This window comes from Gymnogyps californianus, chromosome 21, assembly GCF_018139145.2.
Source record: "Gymnogyps californianus isolate 813 chromosome 21, ASM1813914v2, whole genome shotgun sequence".
NCBI lineage: Eukaryota > Metazoa > Chordata > Aves > Accipitriformes > Cathartidae > Gymnogyps > Gymnogyps californianus.
This window is the reverse complement of record NC_059491.1, coordinates 6512035-6535438: the sequence shown is the minus strand read 5'-3', so window position 1 is coordinate 6535438 and position 23404 is coordinate 6512035. Positions and strand designations below refer to the sequence as shown.

Below are 23404 nucleotides of genomic sequence, written 5' to 3'. Positions count from 1 at the left end.
GCTGTAAATCAAGTATTAGTGCTAAATGCCTGGCTTCTAGCTTTGGACATTAAAAGGGCATATAAAAATACCCTTTAACAAGGCTTAAGAAGAGTAATTTCCTGGCATTGGAACACTGCAAGTCCTAATATTGAAATTTACTTCTAAGTTCAGTTCCATTGCTGATACGTGAAAGGTTTGCAGACATTTATGACAAGAGCATTATCCTTCTACACATTGTAAACCTACTGTGCTTCCTTTTTACCACACACCTCCCTTGCCTTTGAAAACAAAAAACAAGTTTAACCTGCTGCCTGGATCAGTAGCTAGAAAAGAGAAATTAGCTGTTTAACACTGGGGTGAAAGGTTAAGCAGCAAGCAGGTTTCCCCAGAGAGATTAGTCTGAGTGATGAATAGTGGAGGTAGAAAAGAGTGAGTTAAGAATATTGAGACTTATGACGGCTGGAAAGGTTGATGTGTAAAAAAAGAGCAGTAAGGAATGCAAAAGTGAAATAGATATTTCACACACAAACACTTCTCCCCCACTTCTGATTCACTACTGACATGAACCTCATTAGTGGGTTTTTTTAAAATGCTGAAGAATTCAGAAAATTAAATATGAAATCATAACTGAGAAAGAGTGCTAAATAGAGTAATAATGCTCTGTCCACAACCCACAGCAGTAGAAGCGTATCTGTAAAACTAAGATTCTCATGCTGTCAGGCAGGTTCAGAATTACTATTTTCTGAACCGTTGCTTATACAAATCTGTCTGCTGTTGTCCTAAAACATTCTGCAAAATACTCCACTGTCTCTGAAATCAATGAAGATTGTCAGTACTAAGAGGTTTTGGTAGATCAGAAAAGCTTACCATGTCCAAAACTACTGTTGACTCTACCATTTAAGTAACACTTTGCACAAATTACTCTCAGCTATGTCCAAATAAACCCATAGCTATACATGGAGTTTTAATAGCCAAAAATATTTCACAAGGTCAGATCACTGTTTCTCTTTGTGGTACAGAAGAATAATTCCAGTAATTTTCTATTAATAGTCCTCTGAAAGATGGTATTCTGCACTGAACTTGTCTTCTCCCTGCCCTATGCCTCCTAGCCATGTCAGCTGACAAATGCCCTTGCTTCCATAAACTTGAGAAAGGCATACACACCTATTGAAATTAACAACTTCTTACATTGTCATTTAGGTGCTGAGAAGAGCACAGCCATCCTACTGAAAAAAAGGCCTGTCATGTACTTTGCCCAGCTCTAACCTTGGATGAAACTACAGGATAGGATAATTGAATCGTGGTCCTTTAAGTAAAACAAAACAGACAAAAATGTGTATTTTAGCTTAAAAAAACCTAGGTGAAAGACAATGTTAACACAGTTACTGAAACTAGCAATCGCCCCTCAGTTTTCCATCACAGAGTTCAAACACTTCGGGGTAAGGTTTTGTCTTTGAAATAAGTTAATTAGGATGGAGAGGGATATTTTTTTATGAAGTGTCATAGAAAACAATTTTAAAATAAAGCAGCATTATAGCCTGCAGAATAATAGTCTTGTTCCTTAGGACAGGCACATAAAAGCAAGTACAGTATTTTACAGAGATCCTAGCTTTGACTTGTGAAATACCTATTTCACTTTTGCATTTGTGGAACCAGAGGAAACTTGCTGGCACACTGGCTTTCTTGGCTGCTTTTCCAGTGGAGAAAGAAGATTAAAAGGTGATTATCAGAAACCCCTAATACTGTAGCACTGTCCTTTGCAATTGTCACAGCAAAGCTGAGAAACTTGAGCAGCTTTTGTATACCCACAAAAGCAGAACAGCTGTTTTCCTGATGTATGGTATTACAGCCTGCTATATGGGGGACATCCATGGAGAGAACTGAAGCACTAAAAGCTACTATAAAGATCAGTGGAAGCAACTGGGTAATCAGACTACAGGTTTGTATTTTCTGGATAAGAGCAACAGATGAGATACCTAATTTTCCATACAAGATTTTTACTGGGGTCGTGTATATATTTTGAGGAATGGAAACAGAGGACAGTGATTTAATGGTGAAGCAAAGAAACATTAGCTAATTTGTAGTTCAAGCTCTACATTTGTTCTAAGTTTGAGCCATGCATCATTACCCATTTTCTCTTGCCAACTGTTACTTTCTTCTCTGTGTCTAGTTCTCAAAATGGGTATTTAACCTTTGAAGATACTACTTTTTTTTTTTTAAACCCATACTTCTACACTATTAAAAAGATCTCAAATTAATAAAATGAAAAATTAAATGAAACATGATCCAGTAGAACAAAGTAGAAGCAACCAGATCTCTGGAGAATTTGTGGGTTTTTTAACAACATCAGGAAGTAATTACACAATATTTTCCAGAAGTGAAACAGTGAGCCTAACTGGAAAAAAATGTGGAAACATTTAGTTAGAACAGTAGAGCAAGGTATTAAACCCCCTTTTATGGATTTAACTCTGAAGGAAAATATGCAAATAATCAGGTCTTTAAATGTGTTTCTGATTATGATTCTAGGATAAAAGTCAGAGGCATAATTTTGTACTTATTTTCCATGACAAGAAACACTGTTTGCTTGTTGAATGAGGTTCCTAATGGTGAAAGTCACAGTGAACGAACAGTGTGACTCGATGACAAAAGCCCACCGATCTGCTTATGGGGTACGCTTGCAAAAAGCTGGCCATTTTTTTTGGTCACAAATTGCTCTCTTTCAATTCTCCCTACCTAAGAGCCAAACTGTGTATGCATGAAGACCCTTAAACGAGCTGAAAACGGGATAACGAGAGCGTAAGATCACAGGGCCGCAAGCAAGTGGCAGATTACAAACTTCCTCACAGGCAGCTGAAGGTAGAATCTAGAGTGGCACATGGCATTCAGAGCCTGATCATTGACACTGGTGAAATTAAGATATCCTGCTGAATTAGTACCTCCCTCTACGAGCTTCACCATCACCAATTTTAACTACTTGGCCTTGGCAGATACTCTGATGGATGCAAAACGCAGTATCTTACACTCTCCACTGAACACAGCTGTTCAGGTAACTAGTAGAGATCGGGTTAAGTAATGAATTATGCCTTAAGACCCCAATCCAACAAACTGACATCTCCTGCAGAATCACAGAATCGTTAAAGTTGGAAAAGACCTTTAAGATCATCAAGTCCAACCATTAACCTAGCACTGCCAAGTCCACCACTAAACCATGTCCCCAGGGACCACATCTACACGTCCCCCCTCCAGGGATGGTGACTCAACCACTTCCCTGGGCAGCCTGTTCCAATGCTTGTCAACCCTTTCGGTGAAGAAATTTTCCTTAATATCCAATCTAAACCTCCCCTGGCCCAACTTGAGGCCATTTCCTCTTGTCCCATCGCTTGCTACTTGGGAGAAGAGACTGACACCCACCTCGCTACAACCTCCTTTCAGGTAGTTGTAGAGGGCAGTAAGGTCTCCCCTGAGCCTCCTTTTCTCCAGGCTAAACAATCCCAGTTCCCTCAGCTGCTCCACATAAGGCTTGTTCTCTAGACCCTTCACCAGCTTCGCTGCCCTTCTCTGGACGTGCTCCAGCACCTCAATGTCTTTCTTGTAGTGAGGGGCCCAAAACTGAACACAGTATTCGAGGTGCGGCCTCACCAGTGCCAAGTACAGGGGCAGAAACAAATGTACAGATATTGTTCCATGCGTTCACTCTGTATGCGGGTTTTTTCATGCTCTCAAACCTGACCACTGATAACATTTATACACTGTTTTCACTTGCTTTCATGAACCCATACCCAGGGCTTCAAACGTAGATGCGCCTTTACTGTATTACCCATTCAAATTATTCAGTATTGACTTGTCCGGAGGAAAAAAAAATGATAAATTTTGCAGATTATTTTGGTCATTAACTGTTAACAGCCGTAGCTTAGGAATAACATGTACCACAGGCATCCAAGTTAGCTTCTGTCACATCTAAACCAGAGCCACCTCAGAGTGCACTCTGTGCAGGTCAGTGGTGGTTCACATATTGCTGTCACGGAATCACTAGCTGCTCCCCTACGCTTTGGGCTGTGACAAATAGAAGATAAGGGACAGATGATAAGGGAAGAGATACTAGTTCTGCCTGTATGGATATGACAGAGGAAGAAGGCTTAAAACACGCACTTGTTTTATCACTGCACGTGGAGGGTTGGACACGTATTATGTGTGTTAAATGGACTAATGATTACTTAGAAACTTACTGAGATTTCATCTTTTGTAACAATAGAAGGGGACCAGGGACTTTAATAGGAGCAGGAGTCAACAAACCAAGGCTCCAGTTCTTCCACAGGCTGTGTGTGATGTGCAGTCAATGGCAGTTAGCAACAAATGAGCCAAAGGAGCCCTGTGGCACCTGCAATGATGTTTGTCTACAGCCGGCGGACAGGGCACTGTGGAAGTCGTCAGGTGCTCATGCGGTGCTGCTAATCGGTACCAAGAGAAAACAAGCGAAATGTATGTGCATGTGCGCGCGTGTAAAGCAGTTTTAGTCCCTCTTCCCCGAAGACCTGAAGATATGATGGCAGTAAACAGAACTACTTAAAGTAACTGTGCAAGTCAGTACTTACAACTCATCTTGGATGTTGTCCGTCAGTTTGAACAGCTGTTCTTGTCCTTCTGCTTGACTTTCTAAATAGCGGGGCAAGAGCCCTTGAGGTCCTCTGCAGCAGCGTGGCTTTCTCACTCTCTCCGCTTGTGTCCTACATGCAAAACAGACGCAAAAAAATGACTTAGTGCAACAGCAGCGCTTCTCCTTCCACTTAAACCTGTCAGCACACAAAGTTTTATTTATTTTGAAATATGAGGTGTGACAAAGCCTTTAAAAATACAAGGTCTTCACAAATACAGCATATAGATTCTGTAATTCTTGATCTGGAAGACATGGTGTCTATTCATATGGTTTTACATTTCAAAGAAATGTCTCCCAGTTTTCTTCAACTAAGGGGCAGTGTGCTAAATTAATAGGAAGAAGCAACCTAAACTGAGTATACTGTCCGCAGATTTTGGGATCTACTTACCAGTAGAGTTTTACTGATTTGACTGTTTCTTCTCACTTCTCTACAGAAAATAAGAGTGCATCAACCTAGACAGAGCTCACATTGATGGACAGTGTCAGTAGTTTGAAAATTGAAGGGTTATGGAAATAGGAACATGCAGTTAAGTTAAGACAAAAGAAAAATCCACGGTTAATTAGAGTCTACTACGAGTTTAGCATACTTTACCTTTCTTGAGCGTCTATTAAAAAATGACAATAATAAAAAAGACACACACGTGTGGCCTGACAGACATCAGAGGTTGATACTGGCCACAGTGCTAAAGAACTGCAGGCTAGGTTCCTCCCTTAGCAGTATTTTGTTAAAAAAATAATATTCTGAATTCCTTTAAGCTTTTGGAACGCCCTACCCCTGAAGAATTGTGTTACAGGCTGCCTAGCCCTGCTTTATTCTCTGTCCTTTCCCAGCAGCATCACTCGGGGTCTGCTGCCTGTTCTTTCCTGTCTCTTTCAGGTTACTGCCGTTACTAATTTTCGAAGCCAAATGCACCATTTTTGATTACTGCTCTCTACTTCTCATCTTGATTCTTTGTAAAGATCCTGTACGATGAACTGCTTCTATCCTTTTTGATCAAATGACAGGGAAAAAATCCCATGTAACAACGCGTTTTCTTTCTAAGCTGCTTGGCGACAGCACACAAGAGTACTTGCCTTCTAAGCTTTGCTTTCTGCAGATGTTTTCTCTGGAGCCTTGTTTCTTTGTTACCTTTCCCTTTCAGCAGTCCTGTCCCAGGCTTGAAACCCATGCACCCTTTCAAAATCTGTTCTCCTTCAAGTCTTTGACACCCTTGCCTTTTAATGGTGACAGATATTTTTTTTTTGCCCCTTCCCTCCTTGGCTGCAGTAAATGTTACTGGAACAGAACCTCTTACGTGTCATTCATGACTTAATATCATCTTTGCTGCTCTCCCATTGGGTGGCTGGCCTCTCGGTGTTTTGGCTGTCCTTGCTCTGTCTGCTATCAACAATGTATTTTGCAAACAAGGTATAGAAGCCAAAGATACTGGCTTTTCAGCACAGCAGAGAAAAACATCAGCCAATTTATATTTGTAATACATTATGACTATCTGGTAAGTTCTGATTTTGTTAATGAGATTATTACATCCCTGACCTGCGTAACAAATTACAGTGGCTCAGAAGTACTGCTTATCACTGATCCTCTTTGAGAGAAACTTCAGGAGAGACAAAAAGCTCTTGACTTCAGCTGAACTATGGTTACGCTAAGATGGAAAGTCAGTTTGTCAGCAGGGAGGATGAAATGAAGAGTGGAAATTCTCCAACTAAAAGAATGCGAAACAGAGCAGGGGCTTAAGAAACATAACAAATGTTGTCATTAGTAGTGCCAGTAAAATGTTATCAGTCAAATTTTCAATTTTACCTCTGCTGATAGATGTTCTCCCTGCTTTACCTGTCCTCCTGCACTGCTTTCGCTTTTGGTTAGATGTTCATTAGTTAATTACAGTGTTATGCATCGAAGCTAAAAAAATGCCAGTATGAAAGTTGCAATTTGTTGCATAAAGGTGCTTAGTTTTCCTCATTTGCAAAAAAGTGCAGTGTCTTAAAACTGTATTCTTCCAGTAGTAGCATTTCTCTGAATCTGAATAACCTAAACACTAGGTAAATAGATGACTTCTGCAACCTATGCATGACTTAAAATGATTCCACTGAATAACAGCTGTATGCAGTGGTTAGAACTTCACTATTAAGTACTATGACTGGAGCAAGTCACCTCTCCTGCCTCTTAGACTTTTTAGGTATGAAGAGGACGCACCTGTACCAGGTACAGTTACATGACAGTATTGTTACCTTTCTGAACCTACATCAGAAGTGAACAAATAAGTGCCTGTTTTTACCTATTAGATACTTACAAAGTAGTAAACAAAAGTATGTGTTTGCTTTCATGAAATGCCAAATGTCGAGGCAAAGTTCCAAAGAAACTAAAGGGTTCCAACCAGTGTAATTCACATCTTGCTGCTTGTCCTACTTCCTAACTTCCAAAAGCAGTAAAATGGCAAAATTTCACTTATCCGAGAAGGCCTCATTGGCTGTTAAACCTCTCTACAGCACCTGTAGCTTCTGTTGACAAATTTAAAGAGTAAATGTTTGCAGCGTAATGTAGTTTTTAATTAACTATTGGCCAATCAATAACTTAAGACACTTTCCTATTATGCATTCAGGAAAGTTAGATAACCAGCCATATGGGAGTGAGCAACAACACTGCATAATGGTTTTTACATTAACCATCTTTCAGATAAACGTTCAACTCTGCTATTTTCTCTAATATTCTGTAGTACCATGAGAAGAGGTATCTAAAGCATTGCAAGCAAGACTACTGTAAAAATGAGGAAAGAATAGGGCCTTTTAATCAGATCTATTCCGTAGAAACCAGAACGTCAGTGAACACTGGTTTCTAATGTCTGGCTTAGAAGCAGGTCAGAGAGAAAGTACTAGTACTACAAAAGTACTAGGCCCCACAACGAATTTCTGGAAGGCGTGGCAGTTTGAGTTGTGCATTTGGTTGTGGTTGTTTTTAGGTTTTGTTTTTGTTTTTAAATGGAAGAAGTACTTAAGAGTACAGTGCTTACTGTCCCCACTGCTCCTACATGCTAAAGTGTTCATCCTGGTGATAAAAGGTAATTGTCATCTTGGTGGTAAGAAGGTCAGCTGCTTTTCAACTAAGTGCCACTAGTGCTAGCATAAATTGCATTGATTTAGTCCATCATCCCCTTGGCAAACTGGTCTGTTTGGTCTGGACAGCTAAAAACATTCCACACAACTTGATTTTTTTAATCTAAAAATTTGTTCTACTGTCTCAAGTTACGTTCTGTAAATAATAAGCAACACTGATGAAATAAAAAAAGCTGAAGATTTGTAAAACAGAATGAACGGTGGTGTGCCCACATCTGTGTTACATTAAACATGCACTCAACAGATTTGCTGATTCTTTTTTAATAAGCACACAAAGGCAATACAAGGCAGAAATGCCCTCATGTCTACCAGTCACAGCAGGGAAGAGTGCTGCTGAATGAAGACACAAAGAGATTGGAAATGGTGTCAGAAGGTTGAGGCACACACTCCAGTTCTTCACTGTTCAGACAAAGCTGAACAGTGGAGATTCTCATTTCAGATGACTGCATGCACACTAGAAAGAGTTAACAGTGTTAATTGGTTGGCTTTTGCTTAACAGTTCACAGAATTCTTGTGATTCAGTTGACCAGTTTTAAGCCAGAAGTTTTGTAATCAAACAGATCAGCGACCCACTGATGTAAGGAAGTTGTTCAGGTATTATTGGTGATAATTATTTACCAACTTAGATTGAAAAAACTCTACAAGAGATGATGTCAGATGTTTTACAGAATTACTCGTCCTTGTTCCTTCATTACACGGTCACCCCTATCAGGTATCCTATCAGGTTTACCCCCTTCAGGTGCGTAGATGTGATTCTTGCTGAGGTGCATAAACATACAGTGTGTTTGAGAACAGTAACTGTTACTCATTTTTGTCTTTTGGACCTAAAAAATTTCCTCAAAGTGTACCTAGATTGCTTTGACAAAAACATTAAAAAAAATAAAAATCAGAAGGTATCAAACTTTGTATATCAACAGATGATAGGCTGTGAAAACAAAACATTGCACTTCTAAAATTATATACAAATTTACATCTTTCACTTTCCTCCGTATCACACCCAGAATAATCATTCAGAATAAAACAACTTCAGGAAATTTAGCAACTTCTCCTGAGAGAAAAAAAGCAACAAGGAAAAACCCTGTGACCAACACAGTAATCGCTACAACTTTCATTTACAGTGTCTATCTGTGGAATTTCTAACCTGTCCTCTTGGTAACAGAGCAGCACTGGCAACTGCAAATCTGTTCAAAAAGCCCAACTTGAGTGTGTATACAGATTTTGATCTGTAATTGGAAGAGTGCGAGGACACCCCAAATCCTGCACAAACAACAGCTCTAAGTGCAAGGAGATGCAATTCTGGCATCTGAAACCAGTATTTAATGGAAGAGGCTCTTCACAGAGACTTCACCTGCTGTCCTGCCTGCCTGTCACCAAAACCCCAAGTCCATTCTAGCTGACAAACACGGGTGTGCAAATCAGCCAAGTAAGCCGTCCAAAGACATCTCTCTGGCCACAGGGCTCTCCCCTACACTCTCTCGTAATAATTTTCTTCAGCTAGACCCAGTTCTTGCTGCCAAAACTTCCAGCAACTGTCATCAACGTGTCGCCTTCGTAAAGGTGTTCCACTTCAACCACCTCATCATTCCAATCCATTTAAAGCAGTAACTTACTGGTTCTGGTATAGCTCAAATTCTGTCAGTGTTTCCATTGTAAACTTGTTTTTTCAGGTTTGCATAAAATTTATTGATAAAAGCCTGCTCTGGGCTGTAACCTGGCATACTGACTTTCAGCCTGGGAACAATTTTTATCCCCTTGAAATAATTATAAAACAACCTTAGTTCAAACAAAGGAAAATTGGCAGGTAATATAAGCCTATGAAACAATTCAATTGCTGCTAGTATTTTGAAGAAATAACATCAAGCCCGTTACTTGGCTCTGGAAAAAGTCTGCTTCATAAATACAGGGAGTGCTTTGTCTAAGGAGGCTTTAGTGCATTTCAGACATTCAGAAGTGACTTAATCTGATAAATTAAAGGAGGAATTGCCTTACGTCTTCTATCATAAAATACGCAACAACTGAAATACCTGCTACAGTTGCTCGAGTTCAATACCGAATTGCACCTGCAGCCTTCCGTAAGTATCGTCATCGCATGCACATAATATCCATAAAATGCAGAACGAAGACAGCAGCGGTCTTACAGGTGTGTAATGGGAGGACACAGTGTAAAGCGTACTCAGAAGTGCCAGAATCAATTAAATGCTGAACAACGTATACCTTAAAAATTAACCTAAAAATTCAGCCATCGCAGCAACAAACTACAGCTGATGCAGTCATACCACAGGATTGTAAGGATGCCATTTCTGATATGGTCTGTATTTCATATCGCACCTTTGCAAAATACTAAAAATCCACTCTTTTCATGATTCTTTCCTCGCTGATGTACTTACTTTGTACTTTGTTTCAAATGTTGAACCCTTGTGATAAGCAGGAGCGTCCCCTGCATTTACTGAGCATAAGGGGACAGACAGCACTATTTTTTATGTGCTAGATCTCTGCATCTGAGAACATCAAATGACTTGGGCCTAATTTCGGAAGAACCTATGGCAATCTAGATCTCATGTTCCGTTGTGACTCTACTGGCAGATGGTAATGCTGTATTTCAAAGGGTAAGTACAGTTGCCTCCTTCCCAGTGTTGGACTTTGGGGGTGCAGTTCCCAATAGGCAGATAAATTCTTGAAGACTTGACGCCTGAACCCGGAGATTTGGCACAGCTCTGTGATGGAATTTATTCACCGATTCAGACACAGATGCTTTTAAGGTGTGTTAAAAATGCACACGCAGTGCAGTCAGTCCGAGCGTTGGATTTGGCATCAGAATGTCTCAGTTAGACACAAGAATGTGTAAAATCATGAGCCAGACAGCTCCCTGCTGACTGCATATCTGAGGAAGCTTATACGCACCGTTTATTCCAGCAAATGCATGGAATATATTGTGCTTGTTAAATGTGTTCCCAAAATGCTAGTTTCAGGCAGAAACATGCAAATAAATGGTGCCTAGGGTTAAAACCTCCCACTTACAGTCAAATCCCTCCTCTTTTGAGGGATCTACCAGCTCAGATGCTGCAGACCTTTATCTGACCCAATATACTTTTAGGAGAACTACAGCATGCTGAAGAAGCAACTGTTTATCACGTAGGCCATTCCTGCCAACTTCTTAGAGATGCAGCTCTTCTCCCCCCTTCCCTTGTATACAAGATCAAGACAAAATTGAGAACTATTCATTGGGTTTATGATTGTATACAACCTCTTCAGGCTCCAAGTTCAAAAGGAAGTGAGAAGAGCTGAAGTAAGACATCAAGAATCGCTGCTTTAAAACCAGCAAAGCAGCCGATACACTCGCCCAAATGGCACATTGTTACGACGTCCATATTACAACTCCAAGACCTGCATAAAGCGTACGTGCTTGCATACTAGACAACTGCATGGCTCTTACACCAGTCACACACTGTGCATCAGCCAGTGTTCAGCCTTTGGCACTTGCTCCACCTCTGACTGTAATAGCTCTGCAGCAAACGAACACTTTTTCAAGCACTTCCATATCATCAAGCTTAAGAAGTTAAAAAATGTAACACTGCCATCTCAGTTTCCAGTGTCTTCCTCTACTGATCACAGAGTGGTGACTAGAGTTGTCACCTTAAAGTTTCCTGTCTCACAAATGTGTTGAAAAATGCTCCCATTCACCTTCTGATTCAATGTAAAAGATACGGTTCTTAGCAGGGATTTCTTGCAAACACCTGTCTGAAAAACATGAGCTGAACATGCCTTAGTAAAGATTAAAGTGCCCGGCGCCATAACGTTACTCTGCCTCAGGGCACAATGCGACGTCTTAAAACTCCTGCACACAGTCTGCTGACAGGGCAGTGGAGTAGATGGCCCATTAGTCTTGTCTCTGTGCTCACGTTTATAATGGTCCCATCAAAAACCATCAGTGCTGGCCAAGCAGTGCCCATTTGTTGTAAATGCAAACACGGTCACTTTGAGCGTAACATACTTTGAGCGTAACAGAAGTGTTTCCATATTGTACTCCTACCTTTCTGGGAAAGCAAATCCACTTTGGGGAAGAAAGCAAACCAGGAGCCCCTGCCCAGCACCAGGACATTAACTGCTAGGTGTGCATGAAGAGCTATGTGAAATGAACTATGATGACTGCATGTGTTTTCTCTTCAGACCCTCCCCTTCATGTATTTCTCAGCACAACTAGGGCTGCAACGGGCACAGCAAAGTCCTCTAGCACAAACTTCACCTAACGAAAAGCTACTCAGAAAGTTTGTTTTGATTTTTGAAGTTAGCGGTTGCAAGACCAATTCAACTGGCTGTACTTACAAAACTGATAAAGAGTGTTCCACATGTTAACAGCAACATTGGGTGAAAAAATTATCTATAAAAATACCAGCCACATGCTAAATGAGGTGACATCAAGGCAATAAATAGCTCCATCTGTATGAAAGAGTTTGCAGAACAACCTAGAAGACATATCTGAACAAAAAAGTAACTACGGATAAAGTAGTACTGGAAAAAAAGTGGGTTTGATTTTTTTGTTTAAAAAAAAAACAAAACAGTTTTACATATTTTTCTCCGATCACTTTATAAATCTGCTGCACATTAGAAATCAGACACACATGTATTTTTTTCCAAGTAAAGAAAGTTGAAGGTTTACATTTTTAATAGCAATGTGACTATTTCTGAATGGCAGCAGTATATATTACATGCAGTGTGAGAGGGTTAAACAGGACAGCCTCAACTCTTTATAAACTTTTGCCCTCTGGATATGTACTCATTGGCTGCTGTACAAGACTTGAGCTGTATTACACGCCTTAACGATATGGTTCAACTGTCGGTCAGGCTCGGGGCCTGGCAATAGGCCAGACCGCAATCAATGGGACACAAACCTCCCCCTTTCAGATCATCACGAAGGCTCATATTATCTCCTTTTTGTCGTGCTGGTTAAATTTATGGAGCAGAACCCCGAAGCTGCATTCCTTGGCTTGGGCCGGCCCACGCGGGCCTCCCTTTGTTTGGTACTGTAAGCGAGGCGTGCTTTGGAGGATTGCAGGGTTGTTAGTTCAGGCACTGACTGTTTGCTCATGACTGAAATGAAAAGAGTTCAGTGGAAGGGCAAAAGGACAGCACAAGTGTAAAACCCCATCCCAGCAGGCCCTGGGCTCCCATCTACAGACTCCGGACTGGGACTGAGCAGAAAACCTCACCGTTAATGACAAAGGAAAAAATCTGTCTAGTAACAGGTAAACAGCCTAGCAGTATGTTAGCACATACCTTGCTGCAGGGTCCCCTGCTTTCAAGTAAGCCTGTAATTACTACATAAATACGAACTTCAGCTAATCTGGCTTAAAATACTGCTTAGAAGTGGTATTAGTTTTAAAGTAATGCTGTATCTTTTAATTGGAAAGTAAAACCTGTCAGTACAAACAGTACCACCTGTCCAGCCGCCTGGTTTAATATTTCTACCATTTTAAACGTGGAGTAACCTCGGAGAACCTGATGCTGTGATATTTATGCTTGGGAGGAGGACGCAGCAAGTAATTCTAGTAAGACACAAAACTACTGGAAATACAAAATTAAAATCTTCCCTACATATCCTGTATGTAATGGGCATTTCCTACATCTTGATATTTGGTCTCAGAATGGAAAAAGTCCACCTTTGGGTATGCTCAGATACTCTCTACTCAAAGCTTTATTACTGTGGTAATTAAAGGCCACTTCTTGATACAGGTCACAAAATCAAGGATGTAAAGAAACCTTTAACATGATCTCAAGGCAAAATCATCTGGAGCGAAAGCAAATGGAAAGACAGCTTGAAAGATGGTATTCCACATACACACAAGAGAAGCAAACACACACACGGAAAACCACAAGGACTTACTGATTATGCACGTAATACAAGGTACCCATGTACTTATTCTTCGGTACAGAAAATATCTATGTTTACCTTCATCGCTACTAAGACTAGTAAAACTTTCCCAGAAAGCTGCCCTAGACCTACTGTACCAGACTTCACCCCTTTGGCACAACAAGCAGATGTTTCAGGACGTGAGGTCATACAGCCACTGCACTGGCGAGCAGTTCATGCCATTTGTGCTTTAGAAATAAGTAAATAAACAAATGCTATATTCCTATTGCACTACACCAGTTTCATCTTTCCTACTATTTTTATGAACTGAAAATACTAGTAAGAGGGCCAAAAGATATTATAAAAACCCACAGAATGTATATTAAATTTTTTTCAATTCTGGGGATCAAGTCCGACTGGTTTAATGCAGTCTGATGATTTGTCCTGGTACATTCCAACAGACACGTCTGTTTTGAATAAAGCTTTTGTTCGTTTCTGGTGCGCATACGCTTTCAACTTATCCCACCTAATTCTAAGCAAGTAGATTTGTGAATGGAAATTGTGAATACTTTATTGCCTGGTCTCCGATGACTTTTTAGTTTGTTCTGCTGATGCTAACGCATGAATATAATTTTTTCTTTTTCAAAGTCTCTCCAGTTCCATTCTAGGAGATACCATTGCAGACTAGTTAAATCTGCAGCGCGCTCTAATTGTTTCAACCCAAGAAAACTGTTACATAGAATACACCAGAACAGCATCATCATTTAGCAGAGTGCTTTCTGAACAAGGAAGGATCTAAAAACCACATGAATGCCAGAAAAAAGGAAACATCCAACACAGTAAAAGATGTTCCTTTTACTTTTTGGCCTTGGCATCCAAAAGCTTTTGCTGAAATACAAGATCAGACAAAATATGCAGGCTCTAGAAATACAAGTATTTCCAAAGGAAATAAAATTTTCTCCCTGTCTGGATGCATTCCTTTTAGTTAATAGCTAAATACTGTGAAGTGGGCACACAGTATAAGAATTCCATTTTGTGGAGCAAATGCAGTCCTCTTAATTGTCACGTAAAGTCTAAGTAGTAGAAGAAATGTGGTAAATCCAACACAGGATTTATCAGCTCTTCTCAGAAGGAAGTTCATAATTGCTTGTATTGCTCATGGACTACGCCAGGCCTACATGACAGTGCCTTGGATTTAACCTCACTGGAAAACATCAGTTACCTACTGCAAACGTCTGCCTGTCCCGACAAGCAGCAGCTTCCCCATGCCTTCAGAAGTGCTGCATTTGAAAGTGAGCAAGTGTTGTACCCGTGATGCCCGTTGTCAGCCATCCCTCCTTTTGTACCAGACTAGCCTAACAACGTAATGCCTTTTCCTCACAAACTCGCACCTTTTCCAAACAGTTGCTGTACACAATGAAATCACGCTTAATCCGGTTTCTGTTCTGAACCCAGCTGTAGCAGCAGTCTTCTGTTTAATGCAAACGCTATGCAAGTTTCACTCGATGCAGTACCGTTTAACCAGTGATGGAAACATACTTGCGTCTAGTTGTAACTCACCAAGGTGCTAGTAAATAGTTCCGTTTTGTGGAGACTAACACAGTAAGAACTCTATTAATTCCTCTTTTTGAAATTATTTGTTGCTAATAATGAATGGACATGTAAAGAAAAACGTAATTTCACTTTTTATGCTCGGCTACCTACTCAGCAATATTCACTTCAATGTTTTCCATTTTCACTCATCTGTCCTCCCCTCACAACATTCCCTTCCAGTGCCTCTGTCCCTTTCTGTCCCTTAACCAACAGTCTGAATGCATCCAGGGTATCTTTCTGCCCTCAAATGTCAAGGTAGACACTAATGTTTTAGTGGAAAATCTTTTTTACAAAATAGATGCTGGTATTTAGAATGACAGTTCGGTCCCTCATAAAGTCTCCCTTTTGGATGGTCACAGACATGTTACCAACGGTGAACCCAGTGACCGCACAGTTTTCTTAAACCAGGCTTTTGTTCAGTTTTAACAGTAGGAATACATTCTGTCATGGCAAAGCAAAAAGGCTTTAAACAAAACAAGTTACACAAGTTTTAACTAAAGGTTTAGCACTCCCTATTGGAATTTAAACCATCTAGAACTACTTTGCTAATATGTAGGGTGCATGAAAACCCAGAAGTAAAATGCAAAGGGGACCTCTAATGAACAGCCTCAGCAACTTCAACCCCTGGGCTTGAAAAAGCGTCGTTTTACAAATAGGTAAGGGGTTTGTTTCAGGTTTTCCTGTCTCTGACCCTGCTACTCAAAGTCTAGCTCATAAGCTCCAGAGGCTCATCAGATGCAATATATGTAAAATGCAAGACCTATATGATTAAACATTGCCTAATAAAAGGCACTAATTGCTTATTCTTTTTCTAAAACCTCCTATTACTTAAAAACATTCATATACAGCAGATATGAAAGTAACCACGTCTGTACAGTATTAATGAAGTATTATGTTGCTGCTGTAGGTCCAAACACGGTGGTTTTTTTCTTCCACTCCTTCCAAATAGTTAAATTGAGTCAAGTTCAAAAAAAGGGACAACCAACTGTAAAGACAACTGATTTCACAAATATTCCAAATATAAATGGTATCCAGTAATGCAGATACCTAGCAATAACCTCCTGGAAACATTATTCAGATGTAAAGCAAGGTATCTGCAGTAATGCATAAGGCGGCGTTATAGTTTGGTTTTACAGTGGGTACCAATTTATGTCCATCCAACCCTCTAAAAAGGAGAGGGAGAGGGATATCTTAGCGCAGAGTTTGGATTCTCCACATCATCCGGACTTGGGTGCTAAGCAGCCGACAGTGCTTTCCTACAATGAACAACTTATTGTTGTGGAAATTCTGACATTATTATATGTGCGGCTTACATAATTATAGACTCCGCAATAAAATACGATTAAGCAAACAAGGTTTTAAAGGTTCATCTTTCTTTTACTATATCCTGTAGATTAACAAAGTCACGAAAACTGCATGCATCAGAGTTATTTTCTTGAACCATGCATAGCAAATTCTCCTTTGTTGTGAAGAACAGAGGCTGTGCTCCCAAGTAATCGTCCTTCAGCTCTTTGTCCTACACGGGGAATGCAAAGGGAAAAAACTCTGAGATGCCCAGCCTGTCAGTCCTGGAGGAGGGCGTGAAAAAGAAGGAAAAAAAGCTGCCACCCCCATATTTCTCTCTCACACACAGAAGTTCTTGGGCTTAACTCTACTATCCTTTATTTCTAAAGTCAGAACACTTTGAAAAGTATATTTTTATTTCTTGAAATAGTAAGTTTTATTAACTACAGACTGACTTCTTTAGCATTAGTCACTGTATGAGTATGTAGAGATTCAGAAGTGCAGTGAAATGTGGGACGGCAGTGCACTCCATCCTCAATTCTCATGATTTTAGGCACTCCAGAAGAGTAACCATATGCCTCAACTGCTTGAATTCCTTCCACAGAGCTTTAAGGGGAAGTAGACCAGAGGAGTGGATATGCAAAGCAATCTTGACAGGATTCCACTCACAGTCAAATACAATCATTACTTGAGACTTTTCTGACAAAAAGCCCTATTAGTTTCTTGATGTACAGCATGTGAGATTTATTTCCGTGTAGTCTAGGAAAGACTGCGCTTCTTTCTAATCTGAGTCATTCCTTTGGAAAAAATTCTGAGTAAGGGCAAGAAAAAAAATAAATCATTCTTACAGAAAACTGTAGAAAAGAAAACCATAGTCACAACTACAAGCCAGAAGCGTCTCATGGCAGTAAGAAGCCCTCTTTGAATAGGGAAAAGGAATAGAGAACCGTTTCCTGCTCATTCTTAAGGGTCGCTTCATTTATTTAGAAGTCATTTTAGGTCTTAGATGGTGGGTTATTGTCTCTTTCTAGTTAAGAAACTAAAATAGCTGAGGTGCATTTTCAGAAAAAAATTAAGGTTTCGAGATGAAATTATCCATACTGAAGAGGTACTGGGCTGCAGTTTGAAGAACTATTCCCCCACAAGAAAATCTACAGTCACTTACACAACAAGCAAGAGTAGACATCTGAAGAACAGAACAGGATCTCCAACAAAACTACACAAAGTGCTAAATTAAAACCTAACAGAAGAATACTGAGCAGGTGAGACTGGTAACAGAAAATGATTAAAGCAGGGAGAAGCGTCTACTGAGGTGCTGCAAAATGTGTGGGCACAAAACCCGGCTTGCTTAACTGGAAGGATCTAGTGAAAGCAGCATGTAAAACTATATTTGGAGAGGACAAACTAAGAGGCGTTTAAGACTCCAGTGAGGACAGTGAAGTACTAAAGAACCTGAAGAGGTCAGAAATATGGCAGGAAATGAAATGGGATTCAACCTTCAAAATTGCAACCTGGTTCATCTGGGGAAAAATAATCCAGAACACAAATATTAAATGACGAGGAGATATTTGCAAAGCAGTAAAATAAAACAAAACATTAAAAAAAACTCTTCGGGGGAAATAGCAAGCAGAAAACTGGATATCAATTTGCAATGTGATATGGCAGTAAAACCAGCCAACACAATTTTGGATGACTTGCAGAGCACAGCTTGTCACAGAACAGGGACATGACAGTCCCTTTTCACACAATGCTGATGGGAACTTACAGACTGGGGGAATTTCAAAGTAACTCAACGACAGCAATGGAAGAGTCTGCATAGACTAATGACAGAAGAATGTAAACCCATAAAATCAAGTTCAGCAGTGACTGAAGATGGTTGGTAGGGCTAACACTGAGGAGAAGCCAATGTCTACAGCCATTTAACAGGGTGCCACAGGAGTAAAATGGACAAACTTGCTCAAAAGAAAACAGATCATTTGAGAAACCAGTTCATTATAAAGACCTGTTGTCCCACTGGGAAAAAAGAGGAAAGAGGATATGAAGGAAATCACACTGCCCAAGTTATTTACAGATTAGACCAATAAATCAGCTCAACTGTCCTGTACGCAGCATTTCCAGATTTACACAACACAATGAACACCAGCCGACAAATGTATTTTCTCTCTGGCTTCTAGGAAAATCTTAGGATGGGCTTTCCAGGAGAAGAATAACGTCTCGTTCACCAGAGTCGTGGCCCATACATGACTGACATTACTATAAAGACCTGAAGTCAGATCCAGATCAAGTCCAAGGTCAGGACAGAATGTGGGACACACACAGAGGTGTTAGGGTTCAAGCAATATTTATCTTTAAAACCTGAGAACCTTGAGAATATACTCTTTGCAGTATATTAGCTGAGTTGGTGTCCCATACAATTAGGTATGTATTTTCTACTTCTTCTCAGTGTCACTGATACTCATGCTCTCAAGTCTCCTGCTTTTGACCTTACAATTGAAATCGTAGCTAACAGAGACGGACATACAAAGTCAAAAAAAAAAAAAAAAAAAAATCACCTGCTGTTGACATTGTCTCAAACTTTGCAACCTCATTGCACATTTCTGAGTGATGGCATGGAAGTGGTGAACAAAAGAACAACTAGTGCAGGCTGCTTCTTTCCAGGTGAAGTACATTTAAACGAATAAAATATTTACATAAGAATTTTCTGTGACTGTTAATGGCTTGCCAATCTCAAACTATTCTTAACTAATATGGTCTAGTTCCCTGACAGAATTCATTAGAATTGGGTACGTAATGAAGTTATCTCCTTACTTCTAAGTTTCACATTGTGACTGTCAGAAAAGAACACAAACCCTTGCAGCAACAGTTCAAGAATAATCTTAAACTTGCACTGACCTGGCAGAAGCCTGAGAGAAAGCCATAATGGCAGTTTCCTGCACTACTTGTTAAGTTAGACACACATCTAAATATAAATGTTCTTTACTTGTGCTGCACTAGGACTTAAAACACGTTTCTAGGAGAGAGCTTTCCAAGCATATCTAGAGACATAACAGCTTTCCTGTTTTGAACTGGTCTTTAAGACTTTTGGCAGTATGTGACAAATATGGAAATAATCAGAACTCTTGTATGTGACACTAGAGTACTTGGAACACATAAAACCCACTCAAAAAAAGGTATCAAGTCACAGGCATTAACTGTTTATAAATTAGATGTATGCTGCGTTGTCAACAACTATTTTATGCTCTCCTCTGCATTAAAATTTAAAAGTATTAAGGCAGCTTTATTCATAAATAACAAGCATAATAAATTATATGATTACATAATAAGTTATAAGATTAGCCTTGAAAAAGTCCAGGCTAAAGTCAGATTTAAAAAATACTTTCTTGTACTTTAAACACATCACCTTTTAAACTACCACCATAAGCTATAAAGCCATCGTCTGCATCTCAGCCGTGTTAGTTTGGCTCCATGTTCCAAACACATGGTTTGTGCTAGCTGCAGGAGTCCCAATACAAATCAATGCGTTTTGAAGCCAAAAGAGACTTATGTCCGCGCAGCACGCTCACAGTAACACACGCTACAGAGTCTTCCTCAGTGTTCTGTTCAATTCAGTACCTTTGCTGGAATTAGAACGTGCCTTTCAGGAGAACCTACAACCTCAATTAAAATTCATCTCCCTCAAAATTGATCCAATGGTTAAAGTCAAGCACAGCTTAAATTCAGGGCTTTTTAAAAATTCAGCCATGTAATTAGAGAATTGCAAGGGGCCTGTAATTTACTATGTATCATGCTATTTAATTGCAACTGTAATTAACTGGTTGACTCAACTTTGCACTAGTACCGGAAATCTGCACATACGCTGTGCAAATAAGGTCAAGATGGCTCTTACTATGCTTATTAACTCACATTCTTCAGTTGTTCAAAACTACACTTGAGATCAGTTACTGCCATAAACTTATATTCATCAGGGTTAGCTGTTTTTGTGTACTTAGCTTGGAAGAGTCTACACGGCCCAGCACGCTTAAACAGAATATTCAACTGGAGCCAGCAACTTGGGTTTGGAACACTGTTCTACTTTGATTCCAAACCACACATATTTGAACAGTTAACAAATGCGGCAGGGGGATATTGGTACACAGCAGTCTAAAAAAATGTACAAATCCTTTGTTGTGGGGTTTGGTTTTTTTTTTTTTACCCCCGAAAGAACAATTTGGTTGCTTCATTATATAAGCACATAAAAAAAACCCTTACCAAACAAAACAGGAGTGCAAGGTTGCTTATAGGTGGTGGTGTGTGTTTTGGTTTTTTTTTTTCCCCTGCTACATTATCTACATATTCTCCAGTACATTTGTTTATCTAAAAAAAGTTTTGATCAGATTTTTAGACTGGAGAAGTGTAGTAATTGAGAAAGATTTTTCTTTTTTCTTCTTTTTTTAATTTCCTTTTAGAAGGTTGCTGGGTCAGAACATTTTTGCAGAGTGTGTGTAGACACTAAAGTCATTTCACAGTGCTCATCTATGACAATATTTCAGATTCCGGTGGAAGCAAAAATGTGGTTCAGCTCATCTGTCTTAACCTCATCTCTTAACTGACGGTTAACAAGTTAAAGGGAAATATGTCACACAGGCAAACACAAGCTACAGATAAGGTTGGTTGGAGGCCCTCCCTTTCCCAGTTGCTATCTAGTTCGTCAGCTGTTGATAACATCATCGCTACTGTGTATAGGCTGTATCTCACAGAAGTATGTCAAAACACGAATTTTAAGTATATGTGTATCTTGAAACAAACTATGATAGCTCAACTAGTAAGACAGCTAACAGTATAGCCAGGTGTGTTTCTCCGCACCTTTAAATAAATAAATCAATCTGTACAGTCACAAAATTAAGACACATACAAGCAAAACAACAGACGTATTTTCTCAGGGCTGCACTTACGAGTTCTCATGTAATTTTGTGTATGCATATGTACTTAACCAAACTGTAATCCTTGACCTCTTGGTTTTACAAATCAAGCTAAGTACCAAATACATAAGATATATACATGTAAACACTTCCATTTTCACAACAAAGTACACCTAGGTTCATTCTTCAAAGTTTGCTGCACCTCACTCACACTTCATCAAGCTTATTGTTCTTTACTGGAACACTGATGGTAGACACTTTGGGATTCCAAGCGTGGCATAATAAAACACAGGAAATGGAAAAGCCAAATGGGAAGACAAAACAACCAGAAAAACCAACATTTTGCACACATTTTTCGCTAAGCTTTCTGACAATAAAATTTACTTAGGATTTTCTTTCACTGCTTCAGCATGCAGGACCTCACGTACATACAACAGGACTTCTTGGCGTAGTACTATCATATAACGTAAACTTTTGGCCACAAAGAGTAAAAAGAATCTTCTCTCAGAGCAGCCTCTTTAGAACTTAGCCCTTTCCCTCTTCCACATTCTTAGTCAGTGCTAATGAACGTTCATTTACTTTAAACATAATCAATCGTCGTTTTGTAGAGACCACATTGCGCTAGTAACTGAACACAGGAAGGAAGCCAAAGCAATCTGTCCTGATGTGCTGACACTTAACATCCAGATATGTATGGGTACACAGATAAGCATGTGGACATAAGGGCACGTATCCACACTTTCTGTAAGCGAGAACTATTGTACAAGATGAAAATCAGAAGATAATGACACTATATTGATGCCACGGCTCTTCAAACCTTTGAAGAACTGTTTTTCTACACAGCTGAATGGAAGCAGGGAGAAGAACTCTTCCATTTCAACTCTGCGTAAGGACTCCATGCTAGAAGTTTAATCTCATTACATACAGCCTTTTAAAAATTTTGCTTTAATCTAGTGCTGTAGCTTAATAATTCCTATTTTACGTTGTAGCTCTTCCATGCAAATTTCACTCTTGTTATAGTATCAACAAATACCATCTATTAAAGAAAAAGCAAATTGAATGAAATGGGCTACATCACTCATAATAGCTCACAGTAAATTTGATTAAATTATTGTTTCTTTGGGTAAGGAAAGATAATCAGATCAGAAATTGCAGCAGGTATTAATACACATTTTTACAGTAGTATTGATCAGAAATAGAAACTGCTTACTGACCTGGGGCCGCTTAGAGTTGCAGTGTCCCTCACTGCCTGCGCAGTTTCCGATGCGAAATCCAGAGCTCCAGCCACCGGTTTGGTTACTGTGCCAACCAGCCCTTCCCAAGGCCTGATATGAAACCACTGACACCTCCTTCAGTCTTCACACCTTCAACTGTTGAAGTTATTACACTTGTCAGTCCTCCAATGATACCTAGCAAAGACAAGAACAGCAAAGTAGGCCAGAAGTATTGCCTCTAGAAGTTATAGAGCCTTGTCACAGCTGATGCTGCCTAAATGATTTACTGTCAAGCTTGACAGAAATGTACTGTGTATTTAATGTAATACAAAAACTGTTTCAAAACTGATTACAGTAGCTAGTAACTTCAGACTTTGCATATGTAGTATACACATGCATACGCACAGGCAATAACATCCCACAGAAAAAGATTTAATTCATTATTAAATATGTATATTTTAAAATATTTCTATACTGTTTTATTTCCCAGCTGTATTTACACAGACAGTCCTCATCGATTCCCGAGGTGAAGTGGTTACTTACAATGTGACAAAATTCTGTTACCACAAAAGCTCATACAATTTGAGACAGAAAAGCGCGTTTCTCCACTGGAAAAAGTCAATTATTTTAAAGTGGCATTGTGTGATTTTAACTGTGATGCTGCCGACAGACACTTCTGTACACATTTCCGTTACTGAGCATCTGAATGCTCTGAAGAAATCAAGACTCTACTGAGGCTTCAAAAGACCTGGAACAGTTCATATTATCTGAGAACATGCTTTACAGATTTCACATCTCCACGATGAGAATATCGCAATTT

At 39.6% G+C, this 23404-nt stretch overlaps 1 protein-coding gene across 1 annotated transcript in view; it reads right to left on the bottom strand.

Moving 5' to 3' along the window:
• The window catches only part of VPS13D (vacuolar protein sorting 13 homolog D), a 107710-nt gene that overhangs the window by 1573 nt on the left and 82733 nt on the right, over positions 1-23404 (bottom strand). Inside the window, 3 exon segments of the mRNA XM_050909520.1 lie at positions 4575-4706; positions 22585-22681; positions 22684-22779. Coding sequence (XP_050765477.1) covers positions 4575-4706; positions 22585-22681; positions 22684-22779 — 325 coding nt within the window.